Genomic DNA, 20,475 nt, shown 5'->3' with positions numbered 1-20,475 from the left:
CTTCTAAAACTCCTGCAGTATTTGCTGGTTGTAGCAGGAATGTTACTGATAGTTCCTGAACTCTCTTGGGCTGCCTTCCGTGTATTTTGACCATGGTAGGGTTTTTGTTGTTGGTTTGGGTTTTTTCTTTCTCTGTTTATGTACAGTGTGTTGGGGAATTTTCTGTAGGAGGGTGGAGAGATTGAACTTAGAGAGCAGGGAAGGTGTCAAATCAAGGTGTGGATAAAAGACTTGGGTGCAGTTTAGACAGCTTTGTCTCCAGGAATTTTTTTTCATTCCTCAGCAGCCCTGGGCACCTAAGATACTGCTCTTTGTGTGGCACTGGATATCTCTCAATCCCAATTTTTTCTAGGTGCTAATTGAGACTAGTCAGCTACCCTTCTGTGTAAGACTTACCTGTGTTTTCCTAGTCTTACAGTTGAGCTTTTATCCACTGTATAAACTCATCTCTTTTCACCCACCCCATATAAACTCCAGCCGTAGGGAACTCACCATGCCTCCATGGTTTCTGAGCTCCTGCCAGTTTGCTCTAGTAAGTAGCACAAGTGAGTGGCTTTTTTAGAGGGGTCCAAACAAGAGAGTATTTCCCATTAGCATGTGTTAGTATGTGTTTGACAGGAGAGACCCTAGCACTGGGGAAGGGTCTTTAGTTGGGAAGCTTGATACATGCTGAAGGCTACCCCCAGCAGAAAGCTGGTCAGTCAGCTGTGTGCCACAGGATAGCATAGCACCCAACTGCACACAGCCATCTCACATGAGACACTATTAAATAAAATACTGTGCTACTGCCACTTTCTTTAGCTGAAAGTATCTGGGGGATGTGTTAGGTGCTGGTGTGGGTTTTTGAGAAGTCCAGTGTTCATGACAGCTGTCTGAAAGTAAAAAGATGTTTGAAAGGGATTTAAATAATCTGGTTCCCAGCAAATACGTAAAGATTTTTCCATAATCCTTTCCATGTTTGGAGCTTACGCTTGGGAAGTGATGAAAGCATCACTCCTTAGGATAGCCCCAATATGGTTACAAAGTGATTTGGAGAATGTGATAAAGTGCAATTCAGTGTATGAAACTTCCTTCAAAAATGTCCGTTTGTTTCCTTAATGCTGTAATATTCTTGCTATCTAAATGTATTGTCTTTGTCAAATCATTCTCAGTCTTACCTCAAAAAAAAACCTGCCTGTGATTTCAAAGGGAGTTTTGCCTAAGGTAGGGCTTGCAACATCAGGACCAGGAATTAGTGTAATGTGACCCACCATTTGTATTGCTTCGGGGTAAATTTAAGAGAGAAGATTTAACATTGTGTGTGTCGTGCTGAGATATTGCAATATCTCGGATGGGTTATTAGGCACCAATCCAAAGGTTAAGTGCAGCAACCACATGAGATGTGGCTTTATCCTTATATGATCTATGCCAGTGTTCTGTTTGTAGTCCCCTGGAATAGGCATTATCCCTAGAATAAACCAACATGTTTAGGAGACTTTACTGAAACATATCCCAGGATATATAAGGTATTTTCAGTAGAAAAGTGTGTGCATATATGTATAATTTAAAATCTAGAAATTGATACTTGAATTGTGAACTCTCTGAAATTTTGAATCTGGATCCTAATGTTCACAACCATTGAGAAAGTCTAGATATGAGTTTACAGTTTAGGACCTTTTCTCATTTATATGCATATATTTGGGTGGGGGGCTATTTTCCATGCTGTTTTTGCTTGGCTTGCATTAAATAAAATGCTTCAATGGAGTGTGGTAGTCTAGCATTTGTTTTGCCTCAGGAGTAGATTGCCCCATCTTGCATATCTGGTCAAGTAAATTGCTCTCTTGCCTGTGTACTTCGATAATAGTGCTGGGCTTTAGACCTTCTTGTACAACCCCCCAGTGAGCAGAACCGCAAGGGGCTGGGCCTTGGTGGTGCTAACAATCTTCTCTATTGTAACGGATGCATTCATCTCTTATTTACATAAATTAATAGTTAAAACTTTTTTGGTTGCTTAAAAAAAACTCATTAAGCTTTCAGAGTAGCTGTATTATGAGCACTGTGGCAGTCGCTCCCATTGACTTACCTCCTGCTGGTTCACTGGGAACCAGTCCATCTCAGGGTCAGGTCCCTAAACTTCAGTGCAAAATTAAATAAATAACATTAAAAAGAAAATGCAAAAAATCTGTTCAGTGCAAAGTGGTTGTTGGGGCACTTCTTTATGAAACAGACCATGTTTTGAATTTTTAAATATAAAATTGTATTTTTGTCTGAAAGCTAATTTTTGCTCAGGAAATTGATCATATTTTTTTATCTATTTTCTGCTAGTCACTGGAGAATGTTTGACATTGTAAGAGAAAGGTCAGTTTGTATAACATGAAGTAGGAAGGGAATGTTTATTGTGAAACGCTAGGCCAATTTTTTTTTTTGTTATTATTAATAACCATTTTAATTTATCATCTTCAGTATATGAGGTTTGGTTTTCTTTATTTCCTTTTTTTGTTTTTAAATAGATTGAAGAAAGAGAGCATTGAGCAGAGCATTAGTAATGAAGCAAAGGCCCGAGCCCTTCAGGCCCAGCAAAGAGAGCAGGAGCTGACACAGAAGATGCAGCAAATGGAGGCCCAGCATGAGAAAACTGGTAGGTGGTAGGGAAAGATTAGAGCCTGGGCACTCACTCACAAGCCAGGCCCACGCCTTACTGTGAAATGACATCAGGAACACCTGTAACCTTTGGCTGGCCGAAGGGAGCAGATGCTAACTACACCGGAGATTCCGAATTACATATTAGTTAGCGTTTAAAAGAGAAAATGGAAAGTATTGCCCACTGTCTGTTGATTTCAGAGTGCTGCTCTCACATCTGTTGCACCATCTGGATTATGAGTTTATTTACCTGTGTTCAAGAAACGTAAAGCTGAGAGAGACCACAACAAAGTAGAAAAACAAAGGGCTTGTTTTTGGCTGGATTTTCAGGCACACATGTTATATAAAGAAAATAGCATCAGAAGCTCTGCGGGAAATGCTCTGAGCTTACAGTTAAAGTCTCCTGAATAGCATTGAACAGTTCCCACAGTACACACATTATAGCTACTCTAAAAGCTTAATGAGTTTGCTTCAGCATCCAAACTGGAGAAAAGCTTTAGCCATTAATCGGTTCTTAATTCACTGTCGCAGCTGGATGTAATTCACTGGCTCCAAATTGATATGTTCCTTTATTTAATCTTTGCAGCCTCAAACATTTTTAGCATTACCATGTGCCCCTCCACATACACACCCTCAATCTAAAAGGAAGATCTTTAATCCCTTGCATACTTCAGGTTCTCATAACAGGAGACTTCATTGCATTGACTTAGCTGATCAATAACTTCTAACCTTTAATCTGGAAGGAAAACAGGTTCTCCAATCAAACAAAAAAAGCCTCTTGTTATTGTGAAGTAGTATGCCAACAACATTAAAAAGGTACTTATTATAAACAAAACAAAACAAAAAAAGAAATTTTAGAGAGGAAATCTCTAACTGCTGAGCATGGAAAGGAGGAGGAGCTTCAGCTCTCATGGAACATTATATATAGATATGTGTAATAAAATGTAATTTTTACCCACCAGTCCTGCAATATCTTTAGAAATATGATGTCACATGTATTAATTCTAAGAAGTGGCAGATAATACCTGAGGTAGCAGGCACATCGACATCTGCCATCTTATTTTCTGCCTTTTTTGCAGCATTGTCACAGTACTAGTGGACCTTTCCATGTGTTCAGGGTATGCAAACAGCTACATTATGGCTGCTGTCTACACAGTAGGAAAAGAAAAGAAGCAATCAGAATCATTTTCCCCTACTCTAGCCAGCACATCTGCATATGACCAAATGTAATTTTGCACAAGAGATGTGTAATTTACCCTCCTGGTGCACAAATTGTCCCAATATGTAAAAATGAAACAACCTTACGGCTGAGTTTGTTTTTATATATCTCTAGTAGGATTAGAAGGACTTGAAAATGATAGTTATTTATTATGTACATAAAGAAATCCTTGTGCATTATGATCCTACATACATACAAGGAATTTGGGCAAGGAATTTGGGTAACAGTGGTCTCTCTTCGTCTGATTTTAAAAGCAGAAATCAAGAAACATAATTTTGCAATAGCTTCCTTTTGAAAGAATAAATATGCAAAAGAGTTTTGGTGCAGCCCAAAACAATAGTAACTTAAAATTCATTTATAAAATGGTTTCACTGCAGCTGTCACTGGACAATAAGTTTGTATCTTATCATTAAAGAGAAAAAAATGCATTAATCATAGTAAGTACAGGACCCAGTAAATAAAATAACTGTTTTTTTTAAGTAGAGAATGAAATGAGTCTACAGTGTGAGTGTTTGGGTTGCCAGTGTGTCCTCTGCACCAGTTAAGCAAGCAAAAGGCTGCGAAGACGTGGCTTACCAATTTTATTCCTCCCAGAAATGTCAATGAACTTGCAGCTAAAAAGCTAAACCACCAGATTAGATACGTAGTCTTTATGATGATTCTTCTCACAAGACCAGATTCAGTGGCAACATTGCTTTAACACTTTAGCTTCTTCTGACATAGAGCCTTTATTTGGTGAATGTTGATGTCATTATTCCATGTCCAAACAGTTGAAATTTAAAAAAAACCCACACCAAAACCATAAAGATCTAGAGGAAAAAATTGAGAATATATAATTTTTTTAAAAATTGTCTATAAATTTATGTCATTGCAAAATAAATTTCTAGTTTTATAATTTTACAATTTCTAGTAAATGAATTGGATTCATTGCTGACCTCCCAGAATGCATTCATAGCAAAATTAAAGGAAGAATATTGTATGTTGGCAAGGAAGTTGGAGCAAATGTCAGAAAAATACAGGTTAGTAGTTTTTTCTTGTTCTGTTCCTTTCATTATTAGGATGTGCTTCCTTTTTTTTTGTGTATGTGATTTAATATTTACTATTATTCCACTTGTCTTGGGTATCATGTCAATAGAATATATGCCACTTAAGAAACATAGATAGATTTTTATCCAGGGTAATTCTGATTTTTCACTTTTCAGATTATGTTTCTGGCTATTACTTCAAATTTCTGAGACAATTCCAATGAAAAAATGGTGCTCATATTGGTGCTCATATTCTTAATGTGAAGAGTGGAAAATTGTTAACAAAGCTACAGTTTGAGTTTATCTGAAATTATATGAAAAATACTAAATATTTGAAGTTCTTAAAACTGTAGTCTGTTGTTTTAATTATTTACTTAAAGCTCCATTCACAATACTACACACCGAATAATTATCTCTGAAATAATTGTCATCAAAATTGCTAATCATTGAAGCTCTGGTTGTGCTGCTGCTTGTTATGTGCTGCTCTTGTTAAAATCAATAGCAGATCTCTATACAAAGCCACTAAAAATTCAGGAATAGAATGAAACCTGGGAGCAATAACTGGTTTAAATAAATCCAAATGTATGAGGCTATCTACTTAAAAGTTCTATAGGACAGGGCTACCTTAAAAAGAATAATTTTTTAATGCTATGCCAGTAAATAATTTTATTTTACATTTTTAAGTGTGAAAACAGTCTCAGTTGAAACTTTCTTCAGGGTTCATATTTAAAGTAACTAATAGGACTTTAAGTGGTGAGTTGGCATTTTGCAACTTCTGTAATTTTCATGCAAACTGAATTTGGTAATTAAGGCAAGGATCATCTCACATGGCTTATGTGAAGCAAGGAAAACACTCAGCAAAGACATAAAATTAATTTTCAAGATAGGATTTCTTCTTCTGTTAGGCAGATTTAATCATTCTGTTGAGGTAACATAACAGAGGCAACACTCTCTCATGGAGATAGCTCATTCCAGTATCCTGTTTCCAGGAATGGTCAGAAGGGAATTATATATATATATATATATATATATATATATACACACACATATGTATATATTTTATATATATATATATGTCATATATAAAATATATGATGCTTCCCACAGGTACTGCCTCCACTGCCCATCCTACTTTCCGCTGAATATAAACTGTTGACTAGCTGTTAAGTGGCTGAAGTTGGGAGATGAATCCCATCCAGAGTGTTTGGGGAAAAAATGAGAAACTTAAGGAAATGTAAGCAATCTTCCCTTGTCAATGTTGTGATGGATACTGGAGAGAGAAGCAAACAATTTTTCTTCTGAAAATGCAAGGCTCCTCTGCTAAAGTAATACAAAATCTAAATAGATTCAAATCATATTATTATTCCAGCAATAAAAATGCACACAGACTTTGTTGCTAGAGCTCACAGTCACAGACTAGTAACTGTAAAAGGATGAAGGAAAGACAGAAAACATACTGTGAAAACACATTATTCTCTGAAAATAAATACCAGAGATTGCCAAGTGTTTCTCCACCTAGCAGCATTAGCTGACTATGTCAAGAACCTGAAATGGGGAAAAAAAACCCTCTTGGATCTCCAGAAAGTGGTATATTTTGCTCAAGAAACAGTATGGAAGAACGTATGAAAGCAGTTCTGAGAAGTGGCCCTAAAATAGCTTGAGCTTGCCTTCATTGTAGTGGGAGCTGCTGCAGTCAGTAACAAGAATGGAGAAATAGGTAGGGATAAAGAAAACATGGCAAAATGAGAATAGAAAGGCGGAACTGGAGATGGTGGGGAATGGTAAACCAATAGATGGCTTCAAAATGTGATGTGATCAGATGCAGAAAATGACTTTAGTAAAGTTTTAAATGCATGATCAGTGTGTATCTTTCAGTAGCATCCCTCCAAAAGGCAACCTTCATGCTCATTGTCACTAGATGTAGTGTAAAACCACATTTCTGGGACAGAATGCTGTAGCTTTGTCCTAAAAAAAAAAAGAAAAAATGAAAAAGAAGTAATCATTTTTGGAAGATTTTATAACTTCATCCTCATGTCCATCAATAAAAGCAGATCATGAAGCAGCAGTGTGCCATATTTGCATGGAAAATATTTTTCCCATGTCTTCTGTCTTACCATAAACTGAATTTTGGACCTAGGCATGTATTTTCTTGCTGTACCTCTAGAGTCTTTGTGCCTTAGTTTCCATGTGGTTAAGCAATAACTGTATACTAGCAGTATCATTATTTAATTGGTAAAATACTCAAGCTTTTTTAAATAACAGAAGCACGAGTGAGTTGATATAAAATTTGGGGGTTTTAATGGGAAGTAAAGGGCCCATTTGTAATATGAGTCATTTCAAATTTATCTATGACAACTATATATTTGCACAATTTCAGTGGGATGCCTCTGACTCGCACATATATTTTTATATTTAATACAGGTTTTCTGAGAAATCTAAACTGAAGTCTTTTTGTTTCTACATAAGCTGGAACCTTTTTTGTGAGCTAGCCCCTACACAGGATTAGAAAAGCTTCAGAAAGACAATGTCAGACAAATTATAAACCCCTCAAGATGTGCAGAAAGAAGATAGTGTCTGAGAAGTTTTTTGTATGCGTAGGCATGTTTAAAAATATAGTCCTTTGTTGATTTCTTCTCTGTTTCATTCTTTTTTTTTTCCCTCTGATTGTCACTGTATGAGTTTCTAGGTTGTAGATTAATGCTTAACACTACCCACTGTGTATTTGTGATTTGCGTTTTGTAATTAAGGGGAACAATGGGAGTCCATTGGGTCTCATTATATATAATGGTTGGTTTAATTTGTTTCACTTCTATCTTGTTAATTGTAAATTGATCATTAAGATTTGAATTCTAATCTGTCACCAGGGTTGTGAGTATTGAAGCTAGAGCAATGATCCTGGTTTTAATCACTGATGATGAGAAACAAATTTTATCATTTTGGTACATATTGCAGTTCATATATTTTAACACTCTATTTTATGGTGTTATAAATATTGTTAAATGACTTTTAGTGTAGTTTTACTGTTTGGACTATAATGTATAAATTATATTACTGGTTTGGCAACAGTAGGCATCCAACTGTGTGAGTTTAATTGAAGTAAAGAACACACACCCGGCTGAACTATTTTTCTGCATGTTTGGTTGACTGCAGTCATTGCGCTCAATACCAGGAGTGAAATGTTTGTTGAATGTAGCTGTACGAAGATGTGAAACAGGCTGTCTGAAGGGTCAGTCATTAACAGTTATATGCAACAATACCATATCAGCAGAATGTATTTTAAAGCGTGTATTTGATTGCCGTACAAGTAAACAATTGGTTTTAAGAGTAGGAAAAGGCAGTGCCTAAAAAGCACTGCAATGCCAAAGCTAGTTCAGAGGAGTAAAGGCAGCATTGCCACCTTAGTGTTCAAAAATCAGCTCATCCTAAAAATATCCTGAGACTGACTTTGAAGTGTGGCTGTTTAACATTTGCTGGTTCTTTGCCTCCAATATTTGAGTGTTTTGGAGGAACCTTGGGAGGTTTTTTCCAAGACTCTTCCAGCAATTATGGTAGATAAAAACTGAAATTTGTTTTAATTAGAAGTTGAGGTTTTCTTGGTACTTGAATGGATTCAGAAGTATAGACAGTGGTTTTGTTGTTGTCCCTGTCCACCCCCAAGTCATTATTTTTAATATAGTGACAAGTAAATGAGATTTGGCAAAATATATTACTCATCTACTTACAAGCATGCATTTTACATTTTCATGTGACATTGTAGCTTTGCTCTGTGTAGTTTCAAATTAATATTCATTTTATACAGGTCTTTTGAGTCTATCAGATCTCAAAAGCATACACAGATACATTAATATGACTGTATGACTTGTGGGGCCAGCCGGAGTCTGCAGAAGTGCAACTCTGTGCAGAGTTCAGTTCAGATGGCAGCACTCCAAATGTCTGCACACTTCAGTTTCCTCTAAGTCCACCATGACATACTGCTTGGTCTTTTGGGCCCAGAGCAGCTCTTGTGGAGCAACATCAGCATCTGTGCTGTGTCCTTTAGTTGTTCTGCATCCATCAGACATAGTGTTTAGTGTGTAGATTTTTCTAATTTATATCTGCCTCTGGTATGACATGTGGGCTGTTTCTGAAGTTCAGGACTGTGTGCTTGGGCACCTGCCACCTCTCTCTTTCTCCCATCCCTGCAGTGGCAGCTAGGGAGCAGAAGCATTTACTCAGGACCAGTCCTGCCCTGGCTAGTTGAAATTGCTACTCCTAGTATAAATGGGTTATCACATTCAGTACAGTTGTTCAGGCTTATTACAATTACGGCTGGGTTTGTGTTTGTTTGTGTTTTTTAACCCAACAATTTTGAAGCTATTTAGATATCACATACGATTAACTGTTTTACTTTAATCTTTGGAAACTGAGGTGGACGAATGGTGTATTTAAAGATGCAGAGGGAATCTTTGTCACATGATAATAAAGATTTCTGGTGTGCAGTCTTATACTGGGACCAGTCTGCTTTCTTTAGTGCTGACACACATAAACCTTTTAACACTGACTTCAGGCATTCTGGCTGTCACGTGTGCTGTCCTCCAAAACTTCATCGTAATGAAATACTTGAATCTGGGTGGTCAAACCCTTAGATATTTACTTGGAAGGGATATTATGAAATAATTCTTTAACTGGAATTAATTTTTTTTTCCTCATTTCAACTGTAATTACAAAAGATGTTTTAGGAAAATACCAGTAACATGGTTCAAGGCATCAGGCATTAGAGCTGTATTTCAGAGGCTAGAGATATTGCTATTCATTTTTTTCAATGAATTCAGTACTTTCTTTTGTTTCATTAATTGTAATTTTCAGTAGCATTTTAGTTTTGGTTGATTTGAATCCCTTGATCTTTCCAGAAAGTTTTCAGGTACCTTCAGAAGTGCTGGAGGTAAGTCCTTTTAAAACGCTGGGATTTTTATCACCTTGAAAGTTGCTTCTCCCATTTCCATGAATGAGATGGCCACATACAAATACAGAAAACGAAGCATGATCCCCCAGCTGGGAAACCCTACAAGGATGATAATTTACATTGTTCCAACATGGCAAACGTTGTTGTTGTTACCACACGATTGGCTTTGCTACGTCAGGTCTCTGTTGGGCTGCTGTCCAGTGCACTTTTGCTGTTAGCCACTGATTGTCTTTCTTACGGTATCAGTATCAAGTACAGACTGCATTCCTGCTGTGTGATAACAATTGGTCCAACTGACAATGCTTTGTTAATGCTGACATTGAAGTTACTAGTATTTCTGTTAAATGATTAGTGTAAAACTTCTACTTCAGATGTCTTCCTGTAACATCCTGCCCACTGATATGTACCTGTCCAGGAAAATCCTGTGCCTTTAGGTTTGATGTGCAAATACATCAGCACAATTCTGATGTATTTGTCAGTGATGATCCTTAATAGAGCTGTAACTCCCTATCCAAATTCAATTTCATACAGTGTTCTTCCAAAATTTCCCTTGCTAAGTTCTTTTAGATTCACAGATGATACCATGTATTGTTCTCTATTTAAACATGAAAAGATTATGTTGTCATTTCCAGATTTGACTTGTCAGTGTAACAACATGTTTTTGAGGGGAGGAATATTGCTTCCCCCCTGCACTTTGTTGTGTTTTTCAGAATGTCAGTTGTTGTTGCATTCTGTAACAGCCAGGAAGGTAAAGTATCTTTCTGCTGTAGCTGCAGCATATTTAAGTTTATGATTTAAAGATATATCTGAAGCTTTTTAACCTCAAGATCTGGAGTGGCAGATGCCATAAAACAAATTTGCTTGCTTTTGATTCTTACTTTCTGATGGTATAGCAGATTCTGACATGTTCTCATTAACCTTTTCCAAAGAGTTAAACGGTACAAGTGCATAATGTATATTTTATCACAATTTAATCTGAGATCTTTTCCTGATATTAAGAAACAGCTCATGCCTGTTTCTCCATGGGCTGATGGTTAGAGATGTAGCAAGTAGCAATCCCAGGTCATTCATGGATCTGGTGTCTCTGCTCACTCGTGAAGAATAAGAATTGCTTAGAAGTGACTAATTTTCTTAAAGGCTGTGCTGATTTTTATGTAGATTAGGGTGTGCCTGTATGATTTGTCCCTTGTTTCTTAAAGTTTTATTAATTTTCCTCTTAATGGCGGTAGGAGGGGGGCTGTTTGGAGGTTTTTTGTTTGTTTTTTTATCTGTGTAATGGTATTTTGGATATCTTAGCTTAATAGAGTTTTGAAACAGTACCACTACTGAAAGTTCAACCTGTACAGTGCAGTAAAGATTAAAGAAGTTTTTAATAGCCATTTTTAAAACTAGATTTTAGCTTTCACTAATAAAGAATTTGAAATGTGTTTTCAAAATGCTGGCCAAATTCTTGCTGAAGTATGAATTTACATTTATTGATTTTCTTTAACATCAACACATAATGCCAAATGACATGACTGTTTGAAATAGGCTGAAATTAGCCTAGCCAACCTATGACTGAGCCGGATACTCTTCAGCATCATGTTCTTTTGTCTTAAGATTATTTGAAACAATGTTTTGTTTCTGTAAGTTCTAGTAATAGCCTGTTTATGCATTACATATACATGTATGAAATTTTATAACTGCTGAAGCCACATATTGATGGCACGCTGCAGGATGAAATCTGACAACATCCATCATCACTGTGTTTTACTTCTGTAGATCTGAAGTCAACCAGCTTAGTCAGGAAAAAGAGTATCTTCATGGCAGATTGGAGAAGATGCAGAAACGAAATGATGAATTGGACCAACAATGCATCCAGCATGGGAGAATGCATGAGAGGATGAAGTCGAGGTAGGAGGTCCTGTTAATCTGTCAGTATGTGGTATACTCTACTGTACCTATTGTATAAAGTTAAAAACGACAGTAGGTTGTTTGAAAGTAGTTATTTCCTTATGAAAATGACCACCCTTTCCCCCTCCCCAAACATTCTGTCAGGTTTTTTTTTATAACATCTTTTGCTTGTGCCATTTTGGATAAATAAAAGGAAAGCTTGAACAACATAGTCTTCCAAAGAATTTAAGCCTAGTGCATATGTGTGTGGGCTGCTTCGGCTGTTCTCTGCTCTAACTTGGATGAATTGTCTTACCATATTAAAAAAAAAAAAAAAGGAGGGATGGGGGGAGAAAAGAGGAGGTTGTTCAGTGGTATGAATGTAGAGTACAGATGTGGATTCTGTTAAGCCATGTAATAGGTGTATTTTGGGGTTTATCATAATTTAACTTGTATAAACAGACAAGTCTTACTGAAGATCTTAGTCACCAGAGAACTGTTAACAGCTTTCAGGCACCACTAGCCTTTTCAGAGAAGCAGCGACTTCCACAGGAAGAGCTGTGGAAGCAGCTACAGCAAGACCAGTATGGAATATTTCCACCAATACCAATTGACTGTTCTGTCTGGAGTGTCCAGGCTGATAATGCCTTGTTCCATGATTTGGATTAGACGTCCTTAAAGATCACTGTGGAAACTTTTCTTTTCGGTACCAGAAAGTTAATCTCTTCTCTCTTGTTCTGCTTTCCACTCCACATTCAGTGTAACAGGCACTTAGGCATGGTTGGGGAGGTAGAGGATAAAGTCAGGAGATGACTGATAGGCAATTCTGCAAACCCAGTCAGCCACGGTACCTCTGGTCAATAGTGAAATGCAAAATACCGTTTGACTTTATTTAGGCTAGATAGTCCTGACTGGGAAAAATTCTCTTTGCTTTATTTCACCGCTGACCACTTTGTTAGGAACAAAGCTTGCATGTATTGAAGCAGCCAGTCTTGTGTGCTCTATCTTTTTTTCCAACTACTAATTATTTCTTTTTACTTTTCCCCCTGCCATCTCTTCAGTCTGTCCAAGTCAGCTTGTTTCTTGCAAGTTCTCCATGCATTCTTTTCAGTCATCCAGACCCCCTCTTGTATCTTCCTTTTCACATCTGTCTCTACCTCATCCTGTGCTTCTATAACCTAGGATTGTCACTATCTTTAATAGCTCAGAGAACAAAGACATTCAAAATGCTACAACTGTGTCCACAGTCTGTATGACCACATTCCATTTATCTCACCTCCCTTTTGGTTTCTTTACTTGTGGTAGATTCTTAGCATATGGGGGACATGCACTGAAGAGTCAGGGTTACTTTCAGTGAAAAAAAGCCACATCTTTTCTCTTCCTTTTTTTTTTTTCTCCTAACTGTTCTTACGTAGAATTATCAGTATCTAGTTTAATGTAAGACCGCTTTAAGTTTTTAGGACAACCTTTCCTTTGTCAGAACCAAATAAAATAGATCTACTGGAAAATGTTGCTCGTTCTCTGCTGCGACAGCAATGATTATACACTAGAAAAGATTGAAAGCATTAATCCAGAACAGAAAGTGATTTGAAAGCAGAGTGGTCATGCTGCAGGCAGTGCCTTACCTTCTGCTGCTGTTTTGCTGACAATGAGGAGAGAAAACAGGGCAGTGATAGCATTTGTCTTATTTAATATTTTAGAATACATAAATATGACAGAGATTATCAGGTACTTGAATCATAAACAGTATATTCTACCAGAATTTTAAGCAGGGAGTCTTTTAACATATTTTTAATTACAATCTTGTACTATATTAATTTAAAATCCAGGTAGTAAGTAACAAAACTGATATCATAAACTGCTTTAAAAATTCAGTGTAATCGAATTTCAATTTTCATGTGAAAACTGTAATAGATTTTCAGTACCAGTTCTTAAGTGCTATAAATTGTCTATGAAGTATTCAGATGTCAGTGAAGAAAAGCAGAAAGAATAACTATTACTACAAATGCATTTCCCAGTTCCTTTGTATTTTGTTGAAGGTCTTCCACCAAATAAAAATAGTGATTTTTCTCTTCTGATTTCGAAACTAGAGATCTGACTGTGATATTTAGTAAAGGCAGAATGAATAATAAATAATGTGCTTTGCCTCAGATTTTCATTCATCACTCAGATAGGAGTAACCACAGCAAAATAAGGTACAGGATGATTTTTTCTTAAGACAGTTTGTTTGCCCTTTGTATGCAGCTACAAATACCACCAGTCTTTCTGCAACGCAATCCTGCAAAGTGGGTTCCTACCTAATTTCCTATCTGTTGTTATTCTGGCTTTCATTGGAAAGTTTCTTATATCAAAATTTTTTTGACTTAACTTAGGACCTAACATTTGCATTTGAATAATATGGTATTGTGGTATTTGTTTAAAAAGAAATCTCTGTTGCTACTTGTGTTCTCCTAGAAGAATATAACAGGGCCCAATACGACTATTTTGTGGAAGGAGCAATATGTAATTGATCAGTTGGACTTTCTTTTGGAGCAACAATGTTTTGGCCATTGTCATAGTTGTATTCCTAACAGTGAACAAGATAACTCTTTCTCTGCTGTTCCTATCTTTCTGTCTGAATATGTGATGCAAATTAATACAGTCCAAAATGATATAAGCAGGTTTTAAAGAAATGGATTACTTTTACCTTTTTTCAAGATAAGCCAGCCATGCCTTTACTTTTTATCAAGCAGAAAAAAACCCCAAAACATATGGACAGTAGTTTGTATGAAGTACAAGGCTTTTTTGAAATCTTTTTAATAAATCATAATTAGAAACTTCTGATGATTTTTTTTCCAAATGTTTTTCCAAACTAAGTTCAGTATATGGTGTCTGGGGCTATGATTTTCCCTACAACGTTGGCTTTGGTGATTCGAATTGGTATTACTATTGGCATTGCTGTAATGTGTGTGATCACTGTCCAATCTGTGTAACATTAACAATAATAATGCATTTTATGCAAATTTGTATGGGGCTTTTTTGTTGTGGTAGCTTTTGGGGGCTGATGGTGTTACATGTATTTCGACTGTATTTTTGGTAGCTGAAGTTAAAAAGAAGAGCCTACAGGACTGGCAGTTTGGGGCAGATGTGTGTCTATTCCTCAGGCATCAGTGGTTGTAAGTTAACTATAAAAATGTTACAACCATCTGTGTAACAAGACGGCAGAGATCTGCTCTTGCCTGTTACTATAAATAAGAAGGAGATTTGTTTGACTTCATAGACATTGGATTTATAAAGACTATATGTGTCAAATTGTAACTACGTGCCATGTTGCTGAGATGTGTCTGCAGCCAACTACCTGGGGTGTCTTCCCCTTCAGACACTCTAGTGTAGTGCAGCAACTGTGCAGAAATGTCTGTATAGCACAACATGTGACAAATTGTATTTGTTTTCTACCTATGGGGAAATATATGATTCTTATGGATAAGTTTATCTGGAAGAGTAGCTAAAATGGATTCTTAAATAGAGCACTCAAGGAGTTAGAGAGAAAATGTGACATGCAGTTTGACAATGATTTTAAAGGGTTTTCCCACGATTAAATTTAATTTTTTTATTGTTGTTACTAAGTGATAGTATATGAGAGAACACATATACATGAGAATTGAGACAGAGAGAGAGAATATACCAGCAGTGTCAAGTAACTGATACATCAAATCACAATTGCTGCTTTGCTTGTCACCATTACACTTCTCAGTCGAGATTTTGGATTTCTTTGGCAAATCTTCAGTAGCACAATTGATTAAAATTATTTCTTGATAACTGAAGCAATCAAGTTGCATTTAAAATCTTACATTTTCTGCTTAAAGCTTTTGTCCTACTTGTGTGTGTGTTTTCAAGAAATAATGTTGGGTGGAAGAACTCAGTTTTTGAAAGAAAAACCTCGTGGGTTTTTTTTTTTCAGTCCAGTTAGTTTGTTCTTTGAATATATTGTTGCCCTTATTTTTATTTTACTGATAGGTTAGTGGTTTTTTAAGTAACAGTAAGACAAATTATTTTATTTTGTGGGACAACCATCTGTTCTGAAATGCAATTATAAAAGTGCACTATATTGTGACTTTTTAGTTTAAACTGGATTTATTTTTATATTAACAATAGAAATTAAGATAGGTAGCGTCCATAACATCTTTGCTATTAAAGTTGCCTCAATGTTTAAAAAGCGGTATACTTCACTTTTTCCTGAGCATCATTGTTCATACCCATATATCTTTGGTGTCGTTTCACTGTAATGGGACTGCTATAACAATCAGAGATGGACTTGTTTGTATGGCCTTTCATGCAAGGAGTTTGTAAACAGCTTTGTGGTCACTGTGTCTGTTGTTGCGGTGCAGCCAGATAAAACTCTCTGGCCCAGAATTTGGGGTTATCACTATCACTTAATTTTTTATTACTATTTAATAGACTTACATTTAGGTTGAGAAATGTATACTCCACAGAAAAGTAGTTAGGAAATAATCAATGGATGATGTGTATATGCATGCACACGTATACATATATGTTGCAAATCCTGTCAGAGTCTGAAAGTTGTGTTTGGCTTTTATTTAGTGTTTGGGTGTTTGCACACTGTTCACATCATCTGGGATAGAAACTGGATGTTCAAAATCTCTCCCTCCTTCTTTCTGTTCAGTTCACTAGCCATCTACTTACTATATATGTTTGTCTATTCCCTCCCTTCTAAATAGATGTCTATATATAGTGTATATATAAATGCCTATATTATTTATGTTTTTATATGTAAGATATTCCAGTTCTAAATACTTAATTCTATAAGATTATATAAGCCCCCAAATACTGTTTTTAAAATTTATGCCCCAACTACTTGAACAGTAGACACATAAAGCAAACATTGTTAATTGTTAGTAAACCTGAAAATGTATACCAATATTGAGTCTTCAGAGAATGCTGCAAAATAGTATGTAATTAAGTTGCTAGCCTTCTTAAGAAGGAAATTACAAGCATAGGGAATTATCACATCCAATTTTCAGATAGACATTTTAGGGAACTTAATAATGTTCTTTAAGATGTATTCTAGGTCACGAGAACTCTGTGTGTGCATATAAAATATATATATATACTTAACAGATATAGGTTTTATATATAGATAGATTCCTTTAAGAATGTATTGAGCTCCTTTGAAAAAATCATTAAGCTGCTCCAATTTTGACAACTTCCAGTACCTCTGATCTTCTGATTGGGATTCTTTTTGGTCTTAATTTATTTGTGTTTGGCTTGTACTTTATTTGTGTTTGGATCTTTGACCCAAAATTGGGGTAAATCGTTCTTTTGTTCTGCTTTTATTTTAGCTGCACTGATAATGCAGATAATTCTAGACAATTGTTGTATCTATTCAGTCCTACTTCTGATTAATAAGTAAAGCCTTTCTTCTTTTGTTCTTTTTGTAGTAAGCTCTCCATCACCCTCAGTTTTCTGACTGTTGATCTTTTTTGAATATGCGCAATCAGAACTGTCTACAGGGGTTTGGATGAAGGCATCTGAATATCTGAGATTATAGAATTGATGTATTTACTGGAAATTCCTTGACTGATAGATCATGTTTTGACAGCTGCATAATATTGGTGGCTGATAATCTTTCTGTATCCAAGAAGTGTGTTCAGGAACTCCCTCACAAGTAAATTCAAGTTGTTAGCAGAAACTTTTGCTATGAATTGAGAATACTTGATGTCCCTAGTGTAAGACTTGGTACGATAAAACTGCACCCCGTGTCTGCTGTTCCAATCTTCTGAGTCATCTGTTTCTTTCTGTGCAATATCCCAGACCTTCTCTGGGCTGATGGCATCTCTTAAACTTATCGGCCCACTCCCACTTTTTGTGTTGAGTCATAATTCAAAATATTCAAAAATCTGTTCAAACTTGAAGAAATCCGCTTACAATTCTTCCTCACCTTCAATTGTTCCTGTTGGCTGTGGTCTTTATTTTAGTCAGTTGCTTATCAACAACCGCTTGGTTTACAAGTGCTGGTGAGGCATGATATTTAATGTTTTGCTGAAGTTAAAGTAGGTAACATTTATTCCATTTCCTTCAGCAAAAAATCAGATGTGAAAGAATTTAGGATTGGTGTGACAGAATCTGCTCAGTCTAACTTACGTGTCATTCCGTGATGTTTTTAATTTACCTTCATGTCCTCATATGTTCTTTTTTCTTCAAAATTTGTTACAGGCTTTTCGTGCATTCAGGGTCAATGTTAATGGGCAGATAATCGTCTGAATAATCTTCTTTAAGGGTTAGTCAATGCTGCATCTGTTTTAATTGCATAAAAATATAGTCAATGTGAGGAAGAAAGTGTAGAGGAGAAAGTGAGTGTCTGTGTTCAGCTTGTGCATCTTGACAGCTGGCCACCACAATTTTATTTTAGAAACTGGAGAGTAATATCTGGGAAAGTGATAGCATAAACTTGGGAACAGTCAATGCCTCAAAGAAAAGCTATGTGGAAAAACAACCAGGTTTCTTGCTTCTGTGTTGAACAGCTATCAACACTCTGACTAACACCCCCTCTGCTAAGCCTAGTAATTGTCCACTCCCGAGAATATCTTCTACTCTACTGCTTTGATGTACTCTGCTTTCTCCAAAACAGACAAGGGTATAGTTCTTATTCATGCCATCAACTTCTTTGAGTCAAAGCCTTCAGCTCACTAATAGTGAGCTTGTGTTCCTGTCTACCAGGAATGTAAAAAGCCCTGAAATATGTGTGACATAAAACAGCACAACATAAGGTTCCAGGCTGTTCTTGTTACTTTCTGTTGTCAGCACAGTTGTTGGTTTTCAAATTTAAATGTTAATTTAGCATTAACGAAGAATTCTTGATTCTCTCCTCTAAAATGGAGGTGGATAAAGGTGGTGCCTTTGACAGCTCAGCCCAGACTCTCCTTGTTATGGCAAGATCTAGAAATGCTTTGCACTCTGCAGATTGACGCTGATGCTGAAAAAGATGTGCATCATTGGGCATAAGTACACCCATAGTTTTCCACTGAAACTCCATTTTATTCTCCTACATTTGCTAGAAACCTGCAACTGTTTTAATTTAGGTGGGGGTTGCTTCTGGTGGTTATATATGATCCTTCTTGTGTTAATCCACCAATTACCCCTTCACCACCACCTCGTCTTTTTTGAACCAGTTTGCCTTCAGTGCCTGGTGGTAGTCATGGACCAGTCTTCCTCACCACTTTCCCCAGAGATGTGATATAAAAAGTGAGGAGGCTAGATCAGTGTTCCTTTTCTGTTTTTTTCATAAAAACAGTTGTCTAATGGCAAGAAATAGCACCAAAAAAGCATGTCATTTAAGTTATCTGCTAAAAGGTATCCGGAGCTACAGAATAAAGGTTTCTACCCAGGATAATAATCTTTCCAATGTAGTATAAAGTTCGGAGCACAACCTTTCCTATGTTCCTTGTAGAAGTGTACACCATTTAAAAATCTTTAGCAAGTCTTGATTGTTTAGACCATCTAAAATATTGTTGAAATCCCTCTTATACTCACCTTATTCTATTTCTTCCAAATTGTGTTGCATTTTTAAAGTTCATTTTTTTGTACTGCATTTCTGTGCTATCCTTGTGATGTATCAGAACATTAAAAAAATATGTTTTCAAATAGCCACTGTGAGACTAACACTGTGCAGTAGTTCAAAAGCAAATATCTAGTTGGGATATTTAACAGTAATTGGGATCTTCCTATTGGGCCTTAAGTGAACTCCCAATAATAATAAAATCTGACTATTAACCCATTTGGCAAACTACTTTAAGCAGGAGCAGATTTCCTTCCGGTTTTGAGATTTTCAGACTAAGGCTATTTAAAACTCTTCTTTTCCATATAGTGGAAACTGAAAATGAAGACAGATGAATGACATTTAAACAGCTTTGCAAGTGTGTCATGAAAATTTACCAGCTCTGTAACAAAATCTATGCACCTGCCTGCTTTCAGGGTTATTGTTGTAAGAGAAAGAGACCTAAAACTAATGACAATTTTTGTTTTTAATACAATAAGAGAGTAGATTTTTGCAAGGCTGTCAGGAGGCTGATTTTTCCTGATAACATCAGTGGCTTGATTGCTTCCGCAGGGTTCATTTCTGCTCCTATGGAAGTTGATGTAACTGTGGATGCTCTCATTTTCCATATATAAATCTAACCTGCTTTTAAATCTTTGAGTGTCAGTAGTTCCATAACTAATGTTCACTTAAAGGTCTGAGGTTTTTTTCCCTTCATGCTTTTTATTTTCCATTTTTCAAACTATTTGGAAGTGCTGTTGTTTATGCATTATGGGACTAAAGACTTATTTTTTCACTGTTTTTTTTCTCTTAAACACAGATAGGATCTTCTTTTGCCTATTACTTGGTTAAATGATCATTCTTTTCTGGAGCTGCAGTCATATTCATCAGTTTGAGTGCACTCTAAAAAGTTGCCATCTTAAAATATTGAACACTAAAAGTAGTTGTGTTTATTGTGCCTTGTGGTATTGCTAATTGGTAGCAGCCTAATAGTAACTTAGAAATAGAGATTAGGGAAGTGGCTATAAGGAAGGACAGTATGGAATTACCTGCTTAGCATCTACATTTCTAGTGTACTCAAGAGTTGTGTGTGCGCAGGGCTTCCTGGTTTGGTTCTGAAAAGTAGTGACGACACAAAATGTGAAAGAAATGGAAAAGGATGAGAGATTATTTTGTGTTTGTTCTTCATAAACATTAAATTCATCTATGGAGGAAAAGAAGGGAAATTGTTTTGTTTTGGTTTTGTTTTTTGTTTTTCTTAGAG

The 20,475-nt window shown here is 36.2% G+C and overlaps 1 protein-coding gene across 7 annotated transcripts in view; it reads left to right on the top strand.

The window, feature by feature from the left end:
• SDCCAG8 (SHH signaling and ciliogenesis regulator SDCCAG8) overlaps window positions 1-20,475 on the top strand; it is a 114,827-nt gene that overhangs the window by 61,753 nt on the left and 32,599 nt on the right. For 6 of the 7 annotated variants that reach the window (XM_080616865.1, XM_080616864.1, XM_080616862.1 and 3 more), the window contains 3 exons: window positions 2,490-2,617; window positions 4,749-4,857; window positions 11,567-11,698. In XM_080616865.1, the coding sequence (XP_080472991.1) occupies window positions 2,490-2,617; window positions 4,749-4,857; window positions 11,567-11,698 (369 nt within the window). Of the gene's footprint in view, window positions 1-2,489; window positions 2,618-4,748; window positions 4,858-5,970; window positions 6,095-11,566; window positions 11,699-20,475 lie in introns of those variants that run through there. The other variant, XM_080616868.1, reaches the window with a different exon arrangement.

The sequence above is a fragment of the Psittacula echo genome (genome assembly GCF_963264785.1).
Source record: "Psittacula echo genome assembly, chromosome: 4".
NCBI lineage: Eukaryota > Metazoa > Chordata > Aves > Psittaciformes > Psittacidae > Psittacula > Psittacula echo.
The sequence above is the reverse complement of the archived record's forward strand: the minus strand, read 5'-3'. Positions and strand labels throughout refer to the sequence as shown.